The sequence below is a fragment of the Schistocerca nitens genome, chromosome 9 (genome assembly GCF_023898315.1).
Source record: "Schistocerca nitens isolate TAMUIC-IGC-003100 chromosome 9, iqSchNite1.1, whole genome shotgun sequence".
NCBI lineage: Eukaryota > Metazoa > Arthropoda > Insecta > Orthoptera > Acrididae > Schistocerca > Schistocerca nitens.
The window spans coordinates 501,570,384-501,592,937 of NC_064622.1; the positions used below are offsets into that span (position 1 = coordinate 501,570,384).

A 22,554-nucleotide genomic window follows, 5' to 3' on the forward strand; every position below is an offset into this window, starting at 1 on the left:
AACACGATCTCTTCATTCGAATTGGTGAACGTAGCCCTCCACATGCAGCAATTCGCAAAGGACTTGTGCTGCTACCAAGTCCGTCAGAGAAATGTCTCATGGCAGGAAATTCCGAGTCTCGTCCTAATTAGTTAATCGGTTATTTAGGAAGTCGTAGGACACACGGGGTTTAGCTAGGTACCCTGGAGGTGTTGTTCAAGTTTATTAGAAGACAGAAAACTCTGCTCTTTTTCCAAAGGAAAATTGCATTAAGATATTTCAAAGTGTGTAATCCTGCCTTTTGACTTTAGACTGCTATCACGTTTCACTGATTCTGTGGGGGATGCTACACGGCGTAGCGACAAGTACACTGGTGGTAGCTGTTGGTGTTTGTGAGGCACGACGGTGCGGGAAATCTGGTCGGCTGGTTGATTTGTTTGGAGGAGGGAACCAAACGGCGACGTCATCGGTCCCATTGGACTGGGGAAGGATGGGGAAGGAAATCGACCGTGCCCTTTCAAAGCAACCACCCAGATATTAGCCAGAAGCGATTTAGGGAAAACGCGGAAAACCTAAATCAGGACGACAGGCCGTGGGTTTGAATCGTCATCCTTCCGAATGCGAGTCCAGTGTCCTAACCACTGCGCCACCTCCCTCGGTACCACCGATGTTAGTGTAGTGTAGTGTAGTGCAGTGTAGAGTGGAGTTACCTGGTGCGGTGCGTGGTGCACGAGTCTGAGCAGTCGGACCAGCGGCTCCAGCGGCCGAACAGGCGGCTGTTGTAGCCGCGCAGGCCGCGCGTCACGCGCACCACGAACACCGTGGACGCCGCCCCCGCCGCCCCCGCCGCCGCCGGCCTCGGCCGCCGACGCCCCCCGCGCCCCGCCTGCGGCCGCGTCGAAACCTGCGGACACCGGCTCAGCATTCACACTCTCCGCCACTCACCACGTCTGCACAATATTAGAAGAGTCCTGAACAACATTCAGGAGCACCTGCGGGTTTTCGTGCCCGTAGGGGGCGATATATTTACATGTGACATGAAAACATTGTTATCTGCTGATCATATATACGGGGGTAGCTTAATTATTATCCGCATAGCAGTTATAAAATTTTATTGTAATCAAACACGAAACTTACAAGAACATCATTTTTCGGCACAGTCTGCTTGTGTTGCAATGCACTTGGTCCATCGTTGTAATAGCTTCCTGATGCCCTCGTAAAAGAAGGTTCTCGGTTGAGCCAGGAATGCACCGCTTCTTTCACTGCTTCGTCCGAGGCAAATCGACGGCCCCTTAATGCCTCTTTCAGTGGACCAAACAAGTCATAGAAGAGGCAAGATCGGGAATATATAGAGGATGATCTAGTTCTTCAAATTTGAGTTTCTGGAGCGTTTCAACAGTGTGGGCAGCAGTATGCGGACGAGCATTGTCGTGCAACAACACAATACCTTTTGACAGCAATCCTCGGAGTTTGCTTCGAATTGCAGGCTTTAGCCTGGCAGTAAGCATCTCACTGTAACGTACACTGTTTTTTTGTTGTGCCCCTTTCCCCATAATGTTCCAGTACAGGACCTTGTGGGTCCCAAAACACCGTAAGCCTCTGTTTCCTGCGGACGGTTGTGTCTTGAACTTTTTCTTGCACAGCGAATTTGCATGTTTCCATTCCATAGTCTGCCATTTACTCTCCGGCTCGTAATGATGGGTCTATGTTTCGTCATCAGTACTGATCCTGTCTAAAAAGTTGTCCCCTTCGTTACCATAGCGATCCAAGTGTTTTTTGCAGATGTCCAAGCGCGTTTGTTTACGCAAGTATGTGTGTTGTTTTGGGACCCATCTTGCACAAACTTGAAACCGAAGTCTGTTGTGGATGGTTTCGTAGGCAGAACCGTGTCTAATTTGCAGACGATGTGCCACTTGGTCAATAGTTTATCGTCTGTCTAAGAGAATCATTTCACGTGAACGCTCAATGGTTTCTTCATTTGTGGCGGAAAACGGTCGTCCGGCTCCTTCATCGAGCGTAACACTTGTGCGACCATTTCGGAATTTTTCAATCCATTCGTAGACACTCCGTTGTGGCAGAACACTGTTACTGTACTGTACTGAAAGTCTACGATGAATTTCGGCCCCTGATACGCCTTCCGACCACAAAAAACGGATCACTTAACGTTTCTCTACTTTGGTGGAAATAGACAGCGGAGCAGCCATGATTAACAGCACGACAGCCATAACGAAACTAACCTAGCAGCTTGAAAATTGCCAAGATAGAACAACAAATAAACAAGGCATGCGTCATCAACGTAAAACGACAGTACTACCAAAATAAACGAAAATATAACTAAATTGCGGTAATAATTGAGTTACCTTCGTATATTCACATAGTAAAACCTGCGTTTAAATTTCTACATTCTGTGCTTTCCCACCATTTACGTTATTTTCTGTTAGTCCCGTGCCGGCCGGTGTGGCCGTGCGGTTAAAGGCGCTTCAGTCTGGAACCGCGTGACCGCTACGGTCGCAGGTTCGAATCCTGCCTCGGGCATGGATGTGTGTGATGTCCTTAGGTTAGTTAGGTTTAATTAGTTCTAAGTTCTAGGCGACTAATGACCTCAGAAGTTAAGTCGCATAGTGCTCAGAGCCATTTGAACCCATTTGTTAGTCCCGTATTCCTCCAATAAGTCTTTTCCAGACGCTAAAAAATGTTTGAGCGTATAAAAACAAATTTTATTGCTTTTTGCATAACGCTCACTGCCCATCCAGTGAACGCAATTGGATTTCAATTCACAGTTCAGGAAGGTAAGGGGACATTACATTTAACTCTGTAAAGTTGGTGAGATGTAAAACTTCCTGGCAGATTAAAACTGTGTGCCCGACCGAGACTCGAACTCTGGACCTTTGCCTTTCGCGGGCGTGAGTCGTGCTTCGGTAGCTCAGTTGGTACAGCACTTGCCCGCGAAAGGCAAAGGTCCCGAGTTCGAGTCTCGGTCGGGCACACAGTTTTAATCTGCCAGGAAGTTTCTTATCAGCGCACACTCCGCTGCAGAGTGAAAATCTCATTTTGGTGAGATGTACTTTCACTGCACAGAAAGATACAGGAGCTACAAGTGCTGCAGAACACAGCCTTGTGGCGAGCGTTGGACGTCCTGTACTTCACTAAGATCGCTGAATCCCACTCCTTCTCCAGGGACTTTTACCTTTCCTTCGCACGTCTAGAACCCGGCACGTCTGCAACCTCGGGACGTATAACGGGAACAAAGATCCAGCGGCCCTTGTGGCTGCTAAGTGATAGAGACCACTTATTTCAAAGTCATTATCATTCACCAACTCCAAGCCATAATTATGTCGATGACCATCAATCAGTTGCCGTCATGCCACACTGACCAATGCCTGGATAGCTAACGCCATGCCTTGACGTGACATATTCAGATAAAAGCCGACTGACAACATACATTTGAGGTTTATGAAGACGCGCAAACATAGCCACCTGGGAACAGGGAGGGTGACTTTCGTTCCGTAGGAAGATAAGACTCCCGAGGCGGAACTCTCGCCACGGATATCCTTGTTAATGGGAGCGCTTACACATTTAGTACATGCGAAGTCGAAAAAAACGACGCACCAGGTAGCAATCATTCGAATGCGACGAAAATCGGTAGATACGATTTACATAAGAGAAAAACAAATGATTACAATTTTAGAAAAACTGGATGATTTATTCAAGGGAAAGAGTTTCACAGATTGAGCATTGGTTCATCTCTGGCCATTCTGCAGCAAGTTATTGGGCTTGGCATTGACTGACAAAGCTGTTGGATGTCATCCTGAAAGATATCGCGCCAAATTTTGTCGAATTGGCGCGGTACATCGTCAAAATACCGGGCTGGTTGGAGGATCCTCACCATAATGCACGAAACGTTCTCAGCCCGGGAAACATTCCTCGACCTTGGTGGCCAAGGTAGTGTTTCGGAAGTTCCAGGACAGGGCATAGAGACTCTCGCTTTGTGTGGCCGGCATTATGTTGCTGAAATGTAAGCCCAAAGATGGCTTGCCATGAAGGGCAACACACGTTACATACAATATTATCGACTGCAAGGGTGCCGCAGATGACAACAAAAGGGGTCCTGCTATGAAAATAAATTGCACCCCAGACCATCAGCCCTGAATGTCCGGCGATATGTCCGCAGCTCGTCGTCTAGTGGCTAGCGCTGCTGCCTCTGGATCACAGAGTCCCGGGTTCGACTTCCGGCCGGATTGGGGCATTTTCTCTGTCCGGGGACTGGGTGTTTGTGTTGTCCTCATCATTTCATCATCATCATCATCATCATCATGATCATCATCATCATCGTTCGTAATAGTGGCTAGATTGGACTGCGTAAAAAATTGGATAGTGTAAAAATTGGGACTTTGTATAGGCGCTGATGACTCAACAGCTGAGCGCCCCCCAAACAAAACATCATGGGGCGATATGGCGGGCGACGGTCAGGGCGTCTCTGGACAAATGTTCGGCCTGGAATCTCTTTTACTGGAGTAGAACTGCCTTCAGCGATGCGTCTCGTTTCGAACTGAGTCCAGACGACCAGCGAAGACGTGTCCAGAAAAGCGCCGGACAGCGATGGGATACAAACTTGACCGTCACCTGCTACACAGTCGGACAACCAGGAGAGGTGGTATGGGATGACATTTCTTTCCATAGCAAGAACCTTCGGTTGTCATCTGCGGTACCTTTACAACACAGCGGCACGTCGACGATATTCTATGCCCTGTCTTGTTGTCCTTCATTGCAAGCCATTTTGGGCTTAAATTTCAATAAGATAATGTCCGCCCACATAGGCGAGAGTCTTCGTGCTTCCCGAACCCTACCTTGGCCAGCAAGGTCGCCGAATTTCACCGAAAATGAGGGTCTTACAACCGGATTAGGATTTTGGCGATCTAACGCGCCAATTGGACAGAATTTGGCGCGATATCGCTCGAGATGACATCCAGCAACTCTATCAGTCAAAGCGAAGTCGAATAACAGCTTACGTGAGAGCAGAGGTGGACCTAAGCGTTATTGACTTGTTCAATTTGCGAAGGTCTTCCTGTTGAATAAACCGTCCAACGTTTCTAAAATTGTAAACATTTGTCTGTCTGTGCATGTATGTCACATCTACCGATTTCCGTCTCATTTGAATAATTCCTTCGGAGTGCGTCGCCCTCTTTCTTTATCTCAGAGTGTATTTTTCTGGTGTCACCGCCAGACACCACACTTGCTAGGTGGTAGCCTTTAAATCGGCCGCGGTCCGTTAGTACACGTCGGACCCGCGTGTCGCCACTGTCAGTGATGGCAGACCGAGCGCCGCCACACGGCAGGTCTAGTCTAGAGACACTCATTAGCACTCGCCCCAGTTGTACAGCCGACTTTGCTAGCGATGGTTCACTGCCTACATACGCTCTCATTTGCAGAGATGATAGTTTAGCATAGCCTTCAGCTACGTCATTTTGCTACGACCTGTCCGCAGCTCGTGGTCGTGCGGTAGCGTTCTCGCATCCTGCGCCCGGGTTCCCGGGTTCGATTCCCGGCGGGGTCAGGGATTTTCTCTGCCTCGTGATGACTGGGTGTTGTGTGCTGTCCTTAGGTTAGTTAGGTTTAAGTAGTTCTAAGTTCTAGGGGACGAATGACCATAGATGTTAAGTCCCATAGTGCTCAGAGCCATTTGAGCCTTGCTACGACCTAGCAAGGCGCCATATTCAGTAATTAGAGTTAAGTATCAAACTAATTTCGTCCGCTTTCTGAATTCTCATTCCTTGTCATGTTCCAGACCTCACGTCAGTATAGTCCTTCCCTCCTCACGCCAGCCTGCGTGAGCTAAAACGCGTGCATTTCGGCCTCCATTAGTAACTCGGTGTTGGCTCTTCTGCCAACACAACAATTTTATCACTCAGTCGACCGGCAGCTTCATTCCTTTTTTGGTTATTGAAGCTTATTGGGAATGCCCGGAACTTGTAGGTGTGTAATGTTTCTTTCATTACGAAGCACGCATTGTTAACAAATAATAAAATCCAATAGATATATAAATTTATGAAGATAGTAACTCTTCTCGAAAGAAGGATCCCAGATTGATGAACAGTTCTCAAGAATCGGGCGAACGAGCAGAGCACGCAGAAGTGCCGAAAGACGACGTGGCAGAGACTCGACTAATGTCTGAACTAGTGCTGGAGGGAATTTACACCATGAATCCTGCACAGCTGTCCATAAACCAGTAAGAGTACGATGAGGTGGAGATCTCTTCTGAACAGCACATTGCAAGGCATCCCAGATACGCTGAATAATGTTCATGTCTGTGGAGTTTGGTGGCCAGCGGAAGCGTTTAAACCCAGAAGACTGTTCCTGCAGCGAGTATGTATCAATTCTGGACGTTCTGGGTGTCGCAATGTCCTGCTGGAATTGCCCAATGCGCAATGAACATGAATGGATACAGCTGATCAGACAGGATGCTCCTTACGTGTCACATGCCAGAGTCGTATCTAGACGTATCAAGGGTCCAATATAATTCCAATTGCACACGCTCCACACCATTACAGAGCCTCCACCAGATTGAACAGTCCCCTACTAACATGCAGGGTCAATGCATTCATGAGGTTGTCTCTATACCCGTACGCGTCCATCCACTCAACACAATTTCAAACGAAACTAGTCCGACCAGGCAACATGTTTACGGTCATCAACAGCCCAATGTCGGTGTTGACGGGCCCAGGCGAGGTATAAAGCTTGATGTCATGAAGTCATTGAGGGTACACGAGTGGGCCTTCCGCTCCGAAAGTCCATATCGATCATGTTTTGTTGAATGGTTCATACGCTGATACTTGTTGATGGCCCAGCATTCAAATCTGCAGCAATCTGTTGAAGGGTTGCACTTCTGTCACGTTGAACGATTCTCTTCAGTCGTCGTTGGTCCCGTTGTTGCAGGAGCTTTTTCCGGCCGCGGCGATATCGGAGATTTGATGTTTTACCGGATTCCTGATATTCACGGTACACTCGTGAAATGGTCGTACAGGAAAATCCCCACTTCATCGCCACCTCGGAGATGCTGTGTCCCATCGCTCGTGCGCCGACTATAACACCACGTTCAAACTCACTTAAACCTTGATACCCTGCCATTGTAGCAGCAGTAACCGATCTGCCAACTGCGCCAGACACTTGTCTTACATAGGGGTTGCCGACCACAGCGTCGTATTGTGACTGTTTACATATCACTATATTCGAATACGCATGCCTATACCAGTTTCTTTGGCGCTTCAGTGTATATGTTCATTCCACTTAAGGTCGCTCCGGATATTTTACTGTGGTTTCCAGCATTTTTTCATCAGTATTGTAGCTGTAAAGTAGTGGATTTCTTTTCCTATGTACGCGCAATGTGTTACATTTATTTACGTTCAGGATCCGCTGCCTGTTTGTGCACCATCCAGAAATCCTCTGCAGGTCCTTCTGCAAATAATTACTGTGTTCTGGTGTTGATGCTTTGTTGTAGACAACCGCATCATCTGCGAACTACCTACTAGCTCCTTTATATGCATTGTAAACCGTAGCTGCACCATCATACTTTCTCGGGGTACTCCACAAATTACCTTTACATCTATGGATTTTGTTCCGTTAAGAGCGACGTGTTGAGTTCTATCTGTAGGGAAGTCCTGAATCCAGTCGCATATGTGCTCCGATACTCTTAACCTCGTATTATTTTATTACATGGTACTGCGGGACGGTGACAAATGCCTTCCTGAAGTGAAGGAACACGGCATCAACCTGAGGGCCGATTTCTGCAACGCTGTGGACTTCATGGAAGAACACAGCGAGCTGAGCTCGCAAGATCTCTGTTCGCGGAATCCACGTTCATTTTTATAGAGAAGATGTTCCTTCTCTAAAAACATCGTAAGTATGAGCATAAAACATGTTCCATAATTTTGCCACAAACTGGCGTCAACGATATAGGTCTATAATTACGTGCATGTGTCCTACGACCCTTCTTGAAAACGGAAATGACCTGCGCTTTTTCCCAGTCGCTAGGTACCCTTCGTTGCTCCAGCGAGTTACGATAAACTGCTGCTGGAAGGGGAGCAAGTTCTTTCGCATAATCTCTATGGAATCTCGCAGCTATCTCATCTGGTCCTGATGCCTTTCCACTACAAACTGATTGTAGTTGTTTCTCTGTACCACGATCAGTTACGTCAACATTTGACATTTCGAAGTTCTTACGATGATTGAAAGCAGGGGCCGTATCACGATCTTCCGCCGTGAAACAGTTTCAGAAGACCGAAATCAGTATTTCTGAATTCCCTTTGTCATTTTCCGTTTCGGTACCAGTGTGGTCATTGACTGACAGAAAAGATCGTTTAGAATCGCTTACCGATTTTGTATAATACCAAAATCTCTTACGGTTTTCACTCAGATCTGGTGACAAAATTTTACTTTCAGTCACTGAACGCTTCCCTCATTGCTCTCCTTACGATCATTTACGCTTCGTTTAGCATTTGCTTGTCAGCTAGGTTTTGAATTCTCTTGAACCTGTCCTTGAGGTCTCTTTGTTTACGTAGCAGTTTTGTGACACGGCTCTTAAGCCACGGTCGGTCTTCGCCACCCTTTACGACCTCGCTCGGAACGTACTTGCCCAACATCTACTGGAAGATGCATTTGAATTTTTTTCCATTTGTGCTCCACATCTTCGTACCTTGCACTGAATATTTGTTGTTGACTACTCAGATACCCTGTAATATGTATCCTGCCACTCTTCCTTAGAAAAATATTTTCCTTTTTTAAAACTCCTCGTAATACGCGTAGTCGTAGATGCTACCACAGCCTTTTGATCATTGACGCCCTCCTCTACTTTGCCCTCCCCTCTGGCGCCAGTTTTGATCGCGTGACTCTCCAGATCTATAGCCCGCAAGTTGAAGTAACCCCCTATTGCAACGCCATGGTCAGGAAAGTTATTCACGAAATTCTGCAAGTTCTTTGTGAAGCGCAGTACCACTAAAGCTCCGCGCACTCCCCGCCATTACCAAACTGACGACTACTTGATGCCTCGGGATGTGTCCTACGAACCGATCCCTTCTTTTAATCAAGTTATGCCATATTTTTATTTCACCAAATTCGATTCAGAATCTCATCATCAGTTACCCGGCCTAACCATCTACCTAACGTTCATAATTTTTCTGTAGTACCAAATTTCAAAAGCTTCTGTCTTCTTCTTGTCTATCATTTCCACACAAAGCGACGTTCCGCACACATACCTTGAGAAGATATTCCTTACACTGGAATCTATTTTAGACGTTAACAAATTCCTTTTTCAGAAATGTTTTACTTGCTATAGCCAGTCTGGATTTAATATCCTCTTTACATCGGCCATGACCAGTTTATTTGCTGTTCAAATAGCAGAACTCACCTACTGAGTTTAGTGTCTCGTTTTCTAATCTAATTTTCTCAGTATCTTCTGCTTTAATTTGACTACATTCGATTACCTTTGTTTTACTTTTGTTGTTGATGTTTATCTTATAATCTCTTGACAAGACACTATCCATACCATTTACTGCTCTTCCAAGTCACTTGCTGTCTCTGAAGGAATTACCGTCGGCAAATCTCAAAGTTTTTATTTCTTCTCCCTGAAATTTAATTCACTCTCCAAATTTCTGCTTGTTTTCCTTTACTGCTTGCTCAATGTACAGATGAAATAACATCAGGTGTAGACTACAAACCTGCCCCGTTACCTTCTCAAATACTACTTCCCTTAATGTCCTTCGATTGCTATATACTGCTGTCTGATTTCTCTACAATCTGTAAATAAACTTTAGTTCCCTGTATTTAATCACTGCTACATTCAGAATTTAAAAGAATGAGTTCCAGTCAACGTTTATCAAATGCCTTCTCTATAGCTAAGACTGTTATAAACATGGGTTTTACTTTCTTTAGCCTAAGTTAAGTCATAGGATCTGCATTGCTTCACGTGTCTCTAATTTTTCTAGAATCTAAACTGATCTTCCCCGAGGTCGGTTTCTTCGTTTTTCCATTCTTCTTCAAACATATCCTGTCAGTATTTTTCAGCCATAACTTAATGAACTGATGAACCAGTAATAATCATATCCAAATGCCTTCTTTGGAATTTGAGGTACAACATCCTTCATAAGTTCTGAGAGTATTTCTCCTGCCTTCTGCACGTTGTACACCAAGTGGAATAGTTTTGTCATGGCTGGCTCTCCAAAAGATGTCAATAATACTGAGCGAATGTCATCTACTCCAGGGACCTTGTTCCGAGTTCGGTCTTTCGCTGCTCTGTCAAATGCTTCTTGCACAACTATATCTCCCATCTTTATTTACTTCTTCTTTCCTTTTAAAAATATTGCCTCCAAATCCACTTTTATATTTTCGTTCAAACTTTCAGCTTTCACTTCTTTCCTTGGCACTGTGCTGGCATTTGATCTCTTGATCTTCAAACTGCTGCATCTATTTTCTCCAAAGGTCTCTCTAATTTTCCTAATCATGCGTCCTTGTACAGCTTTGCATTTGTCCTCTAGTTATTCCTACTCATCCATCTGTCAGTCTCATTTGTGGAGTTACAGTTTGTTTTCTAATATGAACGAAATAGATAATTATGTAAATGGGCTGCCATATTTTTCGTGAGAAGGTGTATCACACTCTATAGTACTAAACGGCTAACCCAGTTCGTGGTCCGTGGTGGATGTCAGGCTGCCTATCTAACGGCTTCCAGGGGCAACAAAAATTTTTGATTTGCAGTATTATTACTGACCGAATTCAAAAATTTAAATGCTGTCACAATCTACTCATTAAGAGGTTTAACCTTACGTTAGACGTTTAGCACAGTGTGTACGTCTCGAAGCAGTGTAACTCAATGTGTGCATATACTGAGATAATATGTGTGTCCAGACGAGAAGACGACCGACCTTTTCAAGCACATACTGACCTCCACATATTTTCATTTTAATGGAGAATGCTATGAACAAACAGGAGTCGCAATGGGGAGCCCACTCTCGCCTGTGGTCGCGAATTTCTATATGGAGTACTTCGAGGAGAAGGCATTGGCGTCATCCAAATGGAAAACTACTTGTTTTCTACGTTATGTGGATGACACGTTCGTGATCTGGCCCCATGGAAGGGACAAGCTCCTAGACTTCCTTACACACTTGAAATCCATACATCCGAACATCAAATTCACTATGGAGACCGAAGCAGAAGGAATATTAGCATTCCTGTACCTCATAGTCACAAGAAGAGCGGATGGCACCCTGGGCCACGGAGTATACAGGAAGAAAACGCACACCGACCTGTATTTGCAAGCGGATAGCTGCCACCACCCTGTGCAGAGGAATGGGGTGCTGAAAACACTGGTGCACAGGGCGCGCTCCATCTCTGACGCAGAGAGTCTGCCCCAAGAGCTGGAACACCTCAAAACTGTATTCCGGAAAAACGGGTACTCGGAATGGCAGATCAGACGCGCTCTCCACTCCATCTCTACATTACGTGTGGAGACGGAAGAAGTCACGAAGAAAGAGATAGCCACTTCCTATGTACCGCATACTGGCGCACTGTCGGGGAAAATAGGACGAATATTGAGGAAACACCGAGTAGGAACTTGCCCACCAAATAAAACACGAGCATAATTGCGAAGTGTCAAAGACGATCTCGGTTTGCGGAAGGCCGGAATACACCAGATTCCGTGTCAATGTGGGAAGACTTATATTGCACAGACAGTGCGCACCATCGAAGATCGTTGCCGAGAACATCAGAGGCACACTCAACTTTGGTACACCAACAAGTCGGCGGTCGCAGAGCACTGTTTGGCCGAAAATCACGAAATTGACTACCAACATACCAGGGTCTTGGCATAGACATGTAAATACTGGGACAGCGTCGTTAGAGAGGCTATCGAAATTCGTACCAGGGACGGACTCACCGACCGAGACTGCGGCTACGTCAGCAGGGCATTGGAACCAGCATTGTCTAATTAAAAAGACGCTCAGCAAAGGAAACGAACGGGCGACTAGGGCGGACGAGGCAATTACACCGACGCCACCACAGACGCACGGGCGCGGACCGCGGAGAGAAAGCCTCGCGAGGGGAGGGGATTTAATACGGCCGCCCGCCCTCAGGAACTCACTACGGGCGGTGCTGCTCGAGGTGTCGATGAGAGAGGTGCCTTACCATGCGAAGGGTGTCGTCCGTTGGGGCCAGCTCAGGCGACTGAGCTGATCTCGGTGGCGGCCCCTTCCGGCCCCCCACCTATGACGAACCGGCTACCGACTCCCGGCTACGACAAGGATGACTCTTTTACTTCTGACTTGGACTCTCGTGACCGAGCGTTCATTCTTATGAACAAGCTCGCTCACGGGGGCTCCTACTTTGGCGGAGAAGACGATGAAGCGGTCATACTCGCTTTCTGTAATATTCGGAAGGTTGCTGCACTACCGCACACGAGGCAGCAAGAGTCGGGTGTGCCACCGAGAGCCTCGCCGGTCGCACTGCAAGAGTTTGCGGGCCCGGCGGCGGCCTCGGCGGGTGTTGCGCCGCTGGACTCGACCAGTCGAGAGGTCGATGTGCCCCCGGTTGCCCCTCTGGCCCCAGAGACACAGGAAGAGCCCGTGGCTGCGCTAGTTGAAGCCCCGTCCTGCGCTAGGGGAAACCCCGCGGTCTGGACGGGGGCACAGTCTGCTGCAGAGGCCACCGAGATGGACGCCATCGAACTGCCGGAAGCAAATCTTGCTGACAAGGGAGCCACCCCATCGCACCCCCCTCAGATTTAGTTATAAGTTGGCACAGTGGATAGGCCTTGAAAACCTGAACACAGATCAATCGAGAAAACTGGAAGAAGTTGTGTGGAAGTATGAAAAAAATAAGCAAAATATACAAACTGAGTAGTCCATGCGCAAGGAGACTGTGCGCTCAGGAGCGCCGTGGTCCCGTGGTTAGGGTCAGCAGCTGCGGAACGAGAGGTCCTTCGTTCAATTCTTCCCTCGAGCGAAAAGTTTAATTTTTTATTTTCTGACAATCATTATCTGTACGTCAGTCCGTGCGATGCGATCACTTTTTTGGGAGTAATTATCACATCCACAAGAAAACCTAAATCGGGCAAGGTAGAAGAATCTTTTTACCCATTCGTCAAGTGTACAAGTTAGGTGGATCGACAACATATTGCTGTCATGAGACGCACATGCCGTCACCAGTGTGATACAGAATATATCAGACGTGTTTTCCTGTGGAGGAATCGGTTGACCTACGACCTTGCGATCAAATGTTTTCGGTTCCCATTGGAGAGGCACGTCCTTTCGTCTACTAATCGCACGGTTTTAAGGTGCGGTCACAAAACACAGACACTAAACTTATTACAGTGAACAGAGACGTCAATGAACGAACGAACAGATAATAACTGTCTGAGAAATAAAAAATCAAACTTTTCACTCGAGGGAAGACTTGAACGAAGGACCTCTCGTTCCTCTGCTGCTCACGCTAACCACGGGACCACGGCGCTCCTGAGCTCGCACTGTCCTTGACGTTGCTTATCTTTGCTTCCTGTTTTCTCGATTGATCTGTGTTGAGTTTTTGAAGGCCTATCCACTGTGCCAACTTATAATTAAATCTGACGGGGGGGAGGGGGGGGGTGCGATGGGGAGGTTCCCTTGTGAGGCGATTGCCGAGACAGAGCGTCGCGACGTGGACCCTGACCCAGACTATGCCCGCGCGCCCAGAAAGTGCCGGGCTGTGACGCACGACGATTCCGACTACTCCTCCCGCGAGGCCGCGGAAGAAGGCATCTGGGCCTCCCGCGCCTCCACCACAGAAGCTGTGACGACGGTCGCGGGCTCCTCCCGGAGCATCGCCAAGCCGACAACGAAGAGGCAGCGACCCCGTCGTTCGCCTACTGCCCCCCGGTAGCCTGATGCGGACGGCTCTGTCGCCCCACCCAGGCGGCTCACCGCCAGGTCTGCTGCGCTGCAGCAAACGCAGCCGCTGCCGACCGCCGACACGTTTGCGGGCGCCAGCGTAGACGCGACGGAGGACGGCAAAGAAGAAGCCGCCGCCCCCGCCGCCTATCGTCGTCCAATGGGACGGCGCCTTCGAGGATTTCCAGCCGAAACTTGACAGGTTGGCCACGTCCACTACTGTCAAGGTCGCCGGCCGTGACCTCTACAAGTTCACAGTGACGACCAAAGCAGAGTACCGCGCGGTGATGGACACCATCTGCGCGGATGGCCTCCCTGATACGCGCACCCTTCCGAGCCGCTCAAACTTCTGAAGGTCCTATTCCGCCACCTTCCCCTCAAGTTTGGTGCGGACTACCTCCGAGGAAGCTCGAGGACGTGGGCTTTCGCATCCGGTCCACCGGCCTCATGAAGTCCCATCGAACTCACCGAGACATGTCGCTGTATCAGGTTGTCCCCGTTGACAACCTGGAAAACTGGAAGATTTCCCAGGTGCAGCGGGTCGGCCGCGTGAAGGTCGAGGTGGAACCGCTTCGGACCAAAGGCAAGAGGGCCCAGTGCTTCTCATGCCAGAGGCTGGACCATACAGCGCCGCTGCGTAAAGTGCGCGAGACAGCACGAGAGCAAATCCTGCGGGCTCACCCGAGAAGAAAAACCGACGTGCTGCAACTGCGCCCGGCCGCAAGTTGCCAGTTAGAGAGGCTGATCGGCCTTCAAACGGGGCCGAAACCAGCAACGGGGCGTGGCTGCTCCTTCTCGTAAAGTGCACCCGTCCACCAGCTTCGCAGCCGCCACCGAGGGCGGACCGTCTCCCTCCTCCACCCAGCGATCGGAGCAGGCCGCTGGCGAGAGGCAGCAGCCGACTGCGCCGTCCACGGCTTCGCCTGGGCGGGTGGCAACCGCCGGCGCCACGCCTGACGCGCGGGATGCCGCCCCACGCAGGCGTCGCAGGCGCGCGGGACGGGTACCCCTGCTCCAGGGCAACGGACTGCCGCGGCGGCAGCCGGCAACTCGTGCTGCGCCGCCACTGCAACTAAACTACTGGCCATTAAAATTGCAACACCACGAAGATGACGTGCTACAGAGGCGAAATGTAACCAACAGGAAGACGATGGTGTGATATCCAAATGATTAGCTTTTCAGAGCATTCACACAAGGTTAAACTTTCCAACCGATTTCTCATACACAAACACCACTTGACCGGCGTTGCCTGGTGAAACGTTGATGTGATGCCTCGTGTAAGGAGGAGAAATGTGTACCATCACGTTTCCGACTTTGATAAAGGTCGGATTGTAGCCTATCGCGATTGCGGTTTATCGTATCGCGATATTGCTGGTCGCGTTGGTCGAGATCCAATGACTGTTGGCAGAATATGGAATCGGTGGGTTCAGGAGGGTAATAAGGAACGCCGTGCTGGATCCCAACGGCCTCGTATCACTAGCAGTCGAGATGACGGGCATCTTATCCGCGTGGCTGCAACGGATCTTTCAGCCACGTCTCGATCCCTGAGTCAACACATGGGGACGTTTGCAAGACAACAACCATCTGCACGAACAGTTCGACGACGTTTGCAGCAGCATGGACTATCAGCTCGGAGACCATGACTGCGGTTACTCTTGACGCTGCATCACAGAGCGCCTGCGATGGTGTACTCAATGACGAACCTGGGTGCACGAATGGCAAAACGTCATTTTTTCGGATGAGTCCAGGTTCTATTTACAGCATCATGATGGTCGCATCCGTGTTTGGCGACATCGTGGTAAACGCACATTGGAAGCGTGTATTCTTCATCGCCATACTGGCGTATCACCCGCCGTGATGGTATGGGGTGCCATCGGTTACACGTCTCGGTCACCCTTGCTTCGCATTGACGGCACTGTGAACAGTGGACGTTACATTTCAGATGTGTTACGACCCGTGGTTCTACCCTTCATTCGATCCCTGCGAAACCCTACATTTCAGCAGGATAATACACGACCGCATGTTGCAGGTCCTGTACGGCCTTTCTGAATACAGAAAATGTTTGACTGCTGCCCTGGCCAGCACATTCTCCAGACCTCTCACCAACTGGAAACGTCTGGTCAACGGTGGCTGAGCAACTGGCTCGTCACAATACGCCAGTCACTACTCTTGATGAACTGTGGTATCATGCTGAAGCTGCATGGGCAGCTGTACCTCTCTTTGAGTCAATGTCCAGGCGTATCATGGCCGTTATTACGGCTATTGTTGGTTGTTCTGGGTACTGATTTCTCAGGATCTATGCACCGAAATTGCGTGAAAATGTAATCACATGTCAGTTCTAGTATAATATATTTGTCTAATGAATACCCGTTTATCATCTGGATTTCTTCTTGGTGTAGCAATTTTAATGGGTAGTAGTATAGCTGCCGATGTTCCACGGCAGTTGTCTTCTGCGGAGCGGTTGCAACTCTACAGCCAGGGACGCTCACTGAGGACAGCTCGTCAAGACAGGCCCCACTCCCAACACCCTAGGTCAGCGCAGGAACAGCAGCTCCGCTGCCTCTACACCTGGCATATGTCGCCAGTGTCTTACAGCGAGCGAGCGTCAGGAGCTCACTTCGTCAGCGCATCTGATGGCGTCATGTCTGATCGCCGAAATATTGTGCCCCTTGGACACTGGACCGGCAGTACACCCGTGGACTGTCCGAGTAATAAATATGTGTCCAGTTTTCAAGAATGAGAGCACTTAGCGACTTCCAACAAATTTTGCACGTAGTTTCAAACCATTGTGAAACAACTATTTCTTGCTGACACCCCCACAAAATGAGGAAAGGACAAAACGCGTTGTTCCCAAGCTGCGACCATCGACCAGTAGGTGACTAATGCACTGATAGAGGCTGCAGACTGCACGGATCTATTCTCTTCCACAAGACACGTGATCGAAAGTAGGCCTGGCTGTAGCCCATCATCGAGTGGTATTTAGGGCAATACTCGGTTCAGACCACACTAGTTCGCTCTGAGTGAGTTTTTCTGGGCCAGACACTTATTTTGCAAGGAATCCATAGTCAGGATTCTCACTCGAGAGCCATTCCGTGTCGTGGCTGCTTTTCGCGTCTGACTTAGCGACCACAGGAGCTACCAGCAGAGGACTTAAAAAGCGTTCGTGGCCTTCTCGTCGAAGACAGGGGTTCCGTTGTCGTGGTAAACTAGTGTCCTTTTAAATTTATTCCTGTTGAACTTTCAGCTGGCTACTTGCTTAGCTTACACAATTTTGCTCCCTTCCAGACATCCTTTGTTCGTTCAATCTGCACTTTAACTGACTTTGACTTTTATAAAGAGTGCGATTAATGAACATAGACTCAGTGACAATCTAACCAACCTTCAGCTCCCAGAAATATTATTGTTCCATTTCACGAAGCGACTTTTCTTATGTTTTGTTTCAATCCACGTCAGAGTAGACGTACTATTAATCGTTGATAAATAAACTTGTCCACTTATTCCTACCTGGACTTTTTTTTGTGCGGTCATTGGTGGACATATCAAAACGTTCACTGTTTACCACATTTTTCCTGTTCTTGTAGTAAAACTTTTGTGTTAGACATGATGTTTGAATATATTACTTCTTTGGCCGGTCCGGTTGGCCGTGCAGTCTGACGCACGGCATTCCGGGCGGGAAGGAGCGCCTGGTTCCCCGGCACGAATCCGCCAGGCGGATTTGTGTCGAGGTACGGTGAACCGGACAGCCTGTGGATGCGTTTTAGGCGGTTTTCCATCTGAGTCGGCGAATGCGCGCTGGTTCCCCTTATTCCGCCTCAGTTACACTATGTCGACGATTGCTGCGCAAACAAGTTCTCCACGTACGTGTACACCACCATTACTCTACCACACAAACATAGGGGTTACACTCGTCTGGTGTGAGACGTTCCCTGGGGGGTCCACCGGGGGCCGAACCGCACAATAACCCTGGGTTCGGTGTGGGGCGGCGGAGGGGTGAAGTGGACTGCGGTAGTCGTCGTGGGGTTGTGGACCACTGCGGCTGCAGTGGGGACGGAGCCTCTCCGTCGTTTCTAGGTCCCCGGTTAACATACAATACAATACAATACAACATTACTTCTTTGCTACTGACTCTATTCGCAACACATTTTGCAGACAGTGTCGACATATATCACTAAAGGCACCTCAAAAATTATGGCACTGTGCGACACATAGTTTAGGAGATACGACATGATGAACAATTTTGCTTAAAATAGAGTGCAAAATACTGGGACTACACTATCCAGTGTTTGATAATGACATCACTTCTTAGCGATTTCCAACAAACGTTTAACATAATTTCAAACCTTTTGTAAACTTCTTCTCACTTACACAATTCGACATCAAATATTTAACACTTTAACTCATTGTAAATCAATTAGAACCTTGAATCTATTTTATGCATCAGAATTCGATGCTTTAAGGAATTGGGTGTTTACTTGTTGTATACAGACTCATTCCACGTGACAGTGAGAAACTGCCACTAACACAGGTTGTGAGCGAGTAGTGGGACTGCGGGGGTTGCGACTCACCCACCTTGTCCTTGCGCCTGTGGTTGTGGCCGCCGCCGCCAGGTGGCCGGCGGTGCCTGCGGTTGGGCCGCCGCCTCCCCGTCACATCCCGCGCGCGCCACCCTTCTGGCGCCCACAGCTCCCTGCAACACAGCGTCACGGCCCTTCACACACCGAGCTCCTACCTGCTGTATACCTGGACGTAGAACTCTGGTCTCACAGCACACCTGCACATTCCTGTCACCTGTTTTGTCCAAGATCGTTGTTCTCTACAACATTAAGAATTATTTACTTATTTCTGTCATATACGTTTTATCGTTTGCTGTCTGAAACAACACTACTACAGTATTAGACCATTTCATTAGAAAATGCACACATAAGCAGAATGATTCCTTCCTTTATATGATCTAAGAATGTTATGCCATGTCTAGTGTTGCCAGATCCAATTTGCAGAAAATTGGGACTTAGCGAATTGTGTTTTAAAAAATCCCCAGGAAGAAGACATAACCTAAAAGACAGGACAAAAATAAATGAGAAGAAAAAAATTGTGAGTCATTATATAATTTAGCTAAACCTCCAGTTGCTGGTCCTCTCACAGCATTCATTACTGAATGGCTGCCATGTCATCCTCTCACAGTAGCGTCATTAATATGCAGTGTGACGGTGTGTTTTGTCGTCACACCACTCTTGCAGCTGCTGTCAACTTCCCAGTCCTCAGAGCCCCTGCTTCTCACTAGAGTAGTTTTTCAATTGGCATCATGAGGCTGATTCCAGTCCTCCCAACTGGTAGTGCTGGGAATTGGACTCAGGTCAGTCACACTCATCACTTAGCGATGGAGGTGCACTCATTAGGAAAGTATTTCTTTATAATACAGAAAGGGCGAAGTTGGTACACTGGTACAACAGTAGTCATAAATATAGTTCTGTCCATCAAAAGTACCAACTATATTTTTGCTACAACAGTTGGTAACATGCTTCAACACAGATCAGTAAAGTACTAATTGGTGTGAAAAGAGAAGTTGCAGACAGCCAGTGACTGAGAGAGGCGAGAGGGGGGAGAGGGGGGGAGAGAGAGGGGGGGGACAGAAGCTGGAACACGGTTCAGAAATCAGCAGCATGGTGGTAATAATACAACAATGGAACCCATGCTGCTGAATATTTTCGAAATGTATGGTTCAGACATGTACTGAGCTGTCCTTGCAGTCCATCAGCTGATTGTAACCTCCAAGTGCATCAAGTTCTACCTTTCTTGGTTGTCAGCGTTGATACACTGAGAGACTCATTTTGGAACTTTCATGTACTTGACTATATTAGAAATGAGTATGAATGACATTTTGATTTCTTGACAGTGCCCAAAATGGAGGTCATATAGCATTTTCTATAACATTTACGGGGTACAAGTCATGATACCCCCAAAACTCTGGACACTCCGCCAAAATTCGGACATCTGGCAACACTGGTCATGTCTCTATCCCTGATATAGTGTGTAAGGAACACCAGAGTGCTGACCTGTCCAACACAAAATAGTGTAGAAAAAAGCTTCAGCAAGGAGTTGGGAAGATATACAAGGAGGAACAAGAAGAGGAAGAAGAAGGCGAATAAAGGAAATACACTCCTGGAAATGGAAAAAAGAACACATTGACACCGGTGTGTCAGACCCACCATACTTGCTCCGGACACTGCGAGAGGGCTGTACAAGCAATGATCACACGCACGGCACAGCGGACACACCAGGAACCGTGGTGTTGGCCGTCGAATTGCGCTAGCTGCGCAGCATTTGTGCACCGCCGCCGTCAGTGTCAGCCAGTTTTCCGTGGCATACGGAGCTCCATCGCAGTCTTTAACACTGGTAGCATGCTGCGACAGCGTGGACGTGAACCGTATGTGCAGTTGACGGACTTTGAGCGAGGGCGTATAGTGGGCATGCGGGAGGCCGGGTGGACGTACCGCCGAATTGCTCAACACGTGGGGCGTGAGGTCTCCACAGTACATCAATGTTGTCGCCAGTGGTCGGCGGAAGGTGCACGTGCCCGTCGACCTGGGACCAGACCGCAGCGACGCACGGATGCACGCCAAGACCGTAGGATCCTACGCAGTGCCATAGGGGACTGCACCGCCACTTCCCAGCAAATTAGGGACACTGTTGCTCCTGGGGTATCGGCGAGGACCATTCGCAACCGTCTCCATGAAGCTGGGCTACGGTCCCGCACACCGTTAGGCCGTCTTCCGCTAACGCCCCAACATCGTGCAGCCCGCCTCCAGTGGTGTCGCGACAGGCGTGAATGGAGGGACGAATGGAGACGTGTCGTCTTCAGCGATGAGAGTCGCTTCTGCCTTGGTGCCAATGATGGTCGTATGCGTGTTTGGCGCCGTGCAGGTGAGCGCCACAATCAGGACTGCATACGACCGAGGCACACAGGGCCAACACCCGGCATCATGGTGTGGGGAGCGATCTCCTACACTGGCCGTACACCACTGGTGATCGTCGAGGGGACACTGAATGGTGCACGGTACATCCAAACCGTCATCGAACCCATCGTTCTACCATTCCTAGACCGGCAAGGGAACTTGCTGTTCCAACAGGACAATGCACGTCCGCATGTATCCCGTGCCACCCAACGTGCTCTAGAAGGTGTAAGTCAACTACCCTGGCCAGCAAGATCTCCGGATCTGTCCCCCATTGAGCATGTTTGGGACTGGATGAAGCATCGTCTCACGCGGTCTGCACGTCCAGCACGAACGCTGGTCCAACTGAGGCGCCAGGTGGAAATGGCATGGCAAGCCGTTCCACAGGACTACATCCAGCATCTCTACGATCGTCTCCATGGGAGAATAGCAGCCTGCATTGCTGCGAAAGGTGGATATACACTGTACTAGTGCCGACATTGTGCATGCTCTGTTGCCTGTGTCTATGTGCCTGTGGTTCTGTCAGTGTGATCATGTGATGTATCTGACCCCAGGAATGTGTCAATAAAGTTTCCGCTTCCTGGGACAATGAATTCACGGTGTTCTTATTTCAATTTCCATTAGTGTATGTTAGCTAACTAAGTTAACTGCACAAGTCTATAATTGCTTATAGTGATAAAAAAAAAAGAGAAACAAGCAAGGTAGGCCATGCCATCTACAGCAGTGTTTCTCAACCTGATTCAACTCGTCGCGCCGGCCGATGTGGCCGAGCGGTTCTAGGCGCTTCAGTCCGGAACCGCGCGACTGCTATGGTCACAGGTTCGAATCCTGACTCGGGCATGGATGTGTGTGCTGTCCTTAGGTTAGTTAGGTTTAAGTAGTTCTAAGTTCTAGGGCACTGATGACAGATGTTAAGTCCCATAGTGCTCAGAGCCATTTGAACCATTTGAACCAACTCGTCGTCCAGTGCAGCCTTGGAATGGTGACCAACCCCTTCCTCAAATCTCTCTCATACAGTTACACGTTTTCATTACACAAACTCCATCTCATCCCACTCCCTTCCATTAACTGTTCAAGGTGTGGAAACTCCCACTGGAGGGTGGAAATGCCCATGTTGCAGACAGCTGGTCAATACCACTGTGGGCCTTTTGGGCAAGGCTAAGTCTATCAAGCACAAAAGAAACTGAAATAATTTTACAGCACATTATTTTTACAGGCAGACGTTACTCACATTGAATCTACATCTGAAATTGAAATATAATTTTAATTAACACTTCAGTGGAACACGCTAAGTAATATAGGACAATGATGGTAAAGATATACACTACTGGCCATTAAAATTGCTACACCAAGAAGAAATCCAGACGCTAAACGGGTATTCATTGGACAAATATATTATACTAGAACTGACTTGTGATTACATTTTCCCGCAATTTGGGTGCATAGATCCTGAGAAATCAGTACCCAGAACAACCACCTCTAGCCGTAATAACAGCCTTGATACGCCTGGGCATTGAGTCAAACACAGGTTGGATGGCGTGTACCCGTACAGCTGCCCATGCAGCTTCAGCATGATACCACAGTTCATCAGGAGTAGTGACTGGCGTATTGTGACGAGTCAGTTGCTCGGCCACCATTGACCAGACGTTTTCAATTGGTGAGAGGTCTGGAGAATGTGCTGGCCAGGGCAGCAGTCAAACATTTTCTGTATTCAGAAA

At 48.5% G+C, this 22,554-nt stretch overlaps 1 protein-coding gene across 2 annotated transcripts in view; it reads right to left on the reverse strand.

The window, feature by feature from the left end:
* LOC126203669 (serine protease 30) overlaps positions 1-22,554 on the reverse strand; it is a 121,532-nt gene that overhangs the window by 94,846 nt on the left and 4,132 nt on the right. For both annotated transcript variants that reach the window (XR_007540345.1, XM_049938033.1), the window contains exons 2-3: positions 18,456-18,573; positions 690-883 (exon numbers count right to left, since the gene is read on the reverse strand). Coding sequence is in view for 1 of the 2 variants with exons in the window: in XM_049938033.1 (XP_049793990.1) it covers positions 690-883; positions 18,456-18,573 (312 nt within the window). In the remaining variant the exon portion in view is untranslated. The remainder of the gene's footprint in view (positions 1-689; positions 884-18,455; positions 18,574-22,554) is intronic.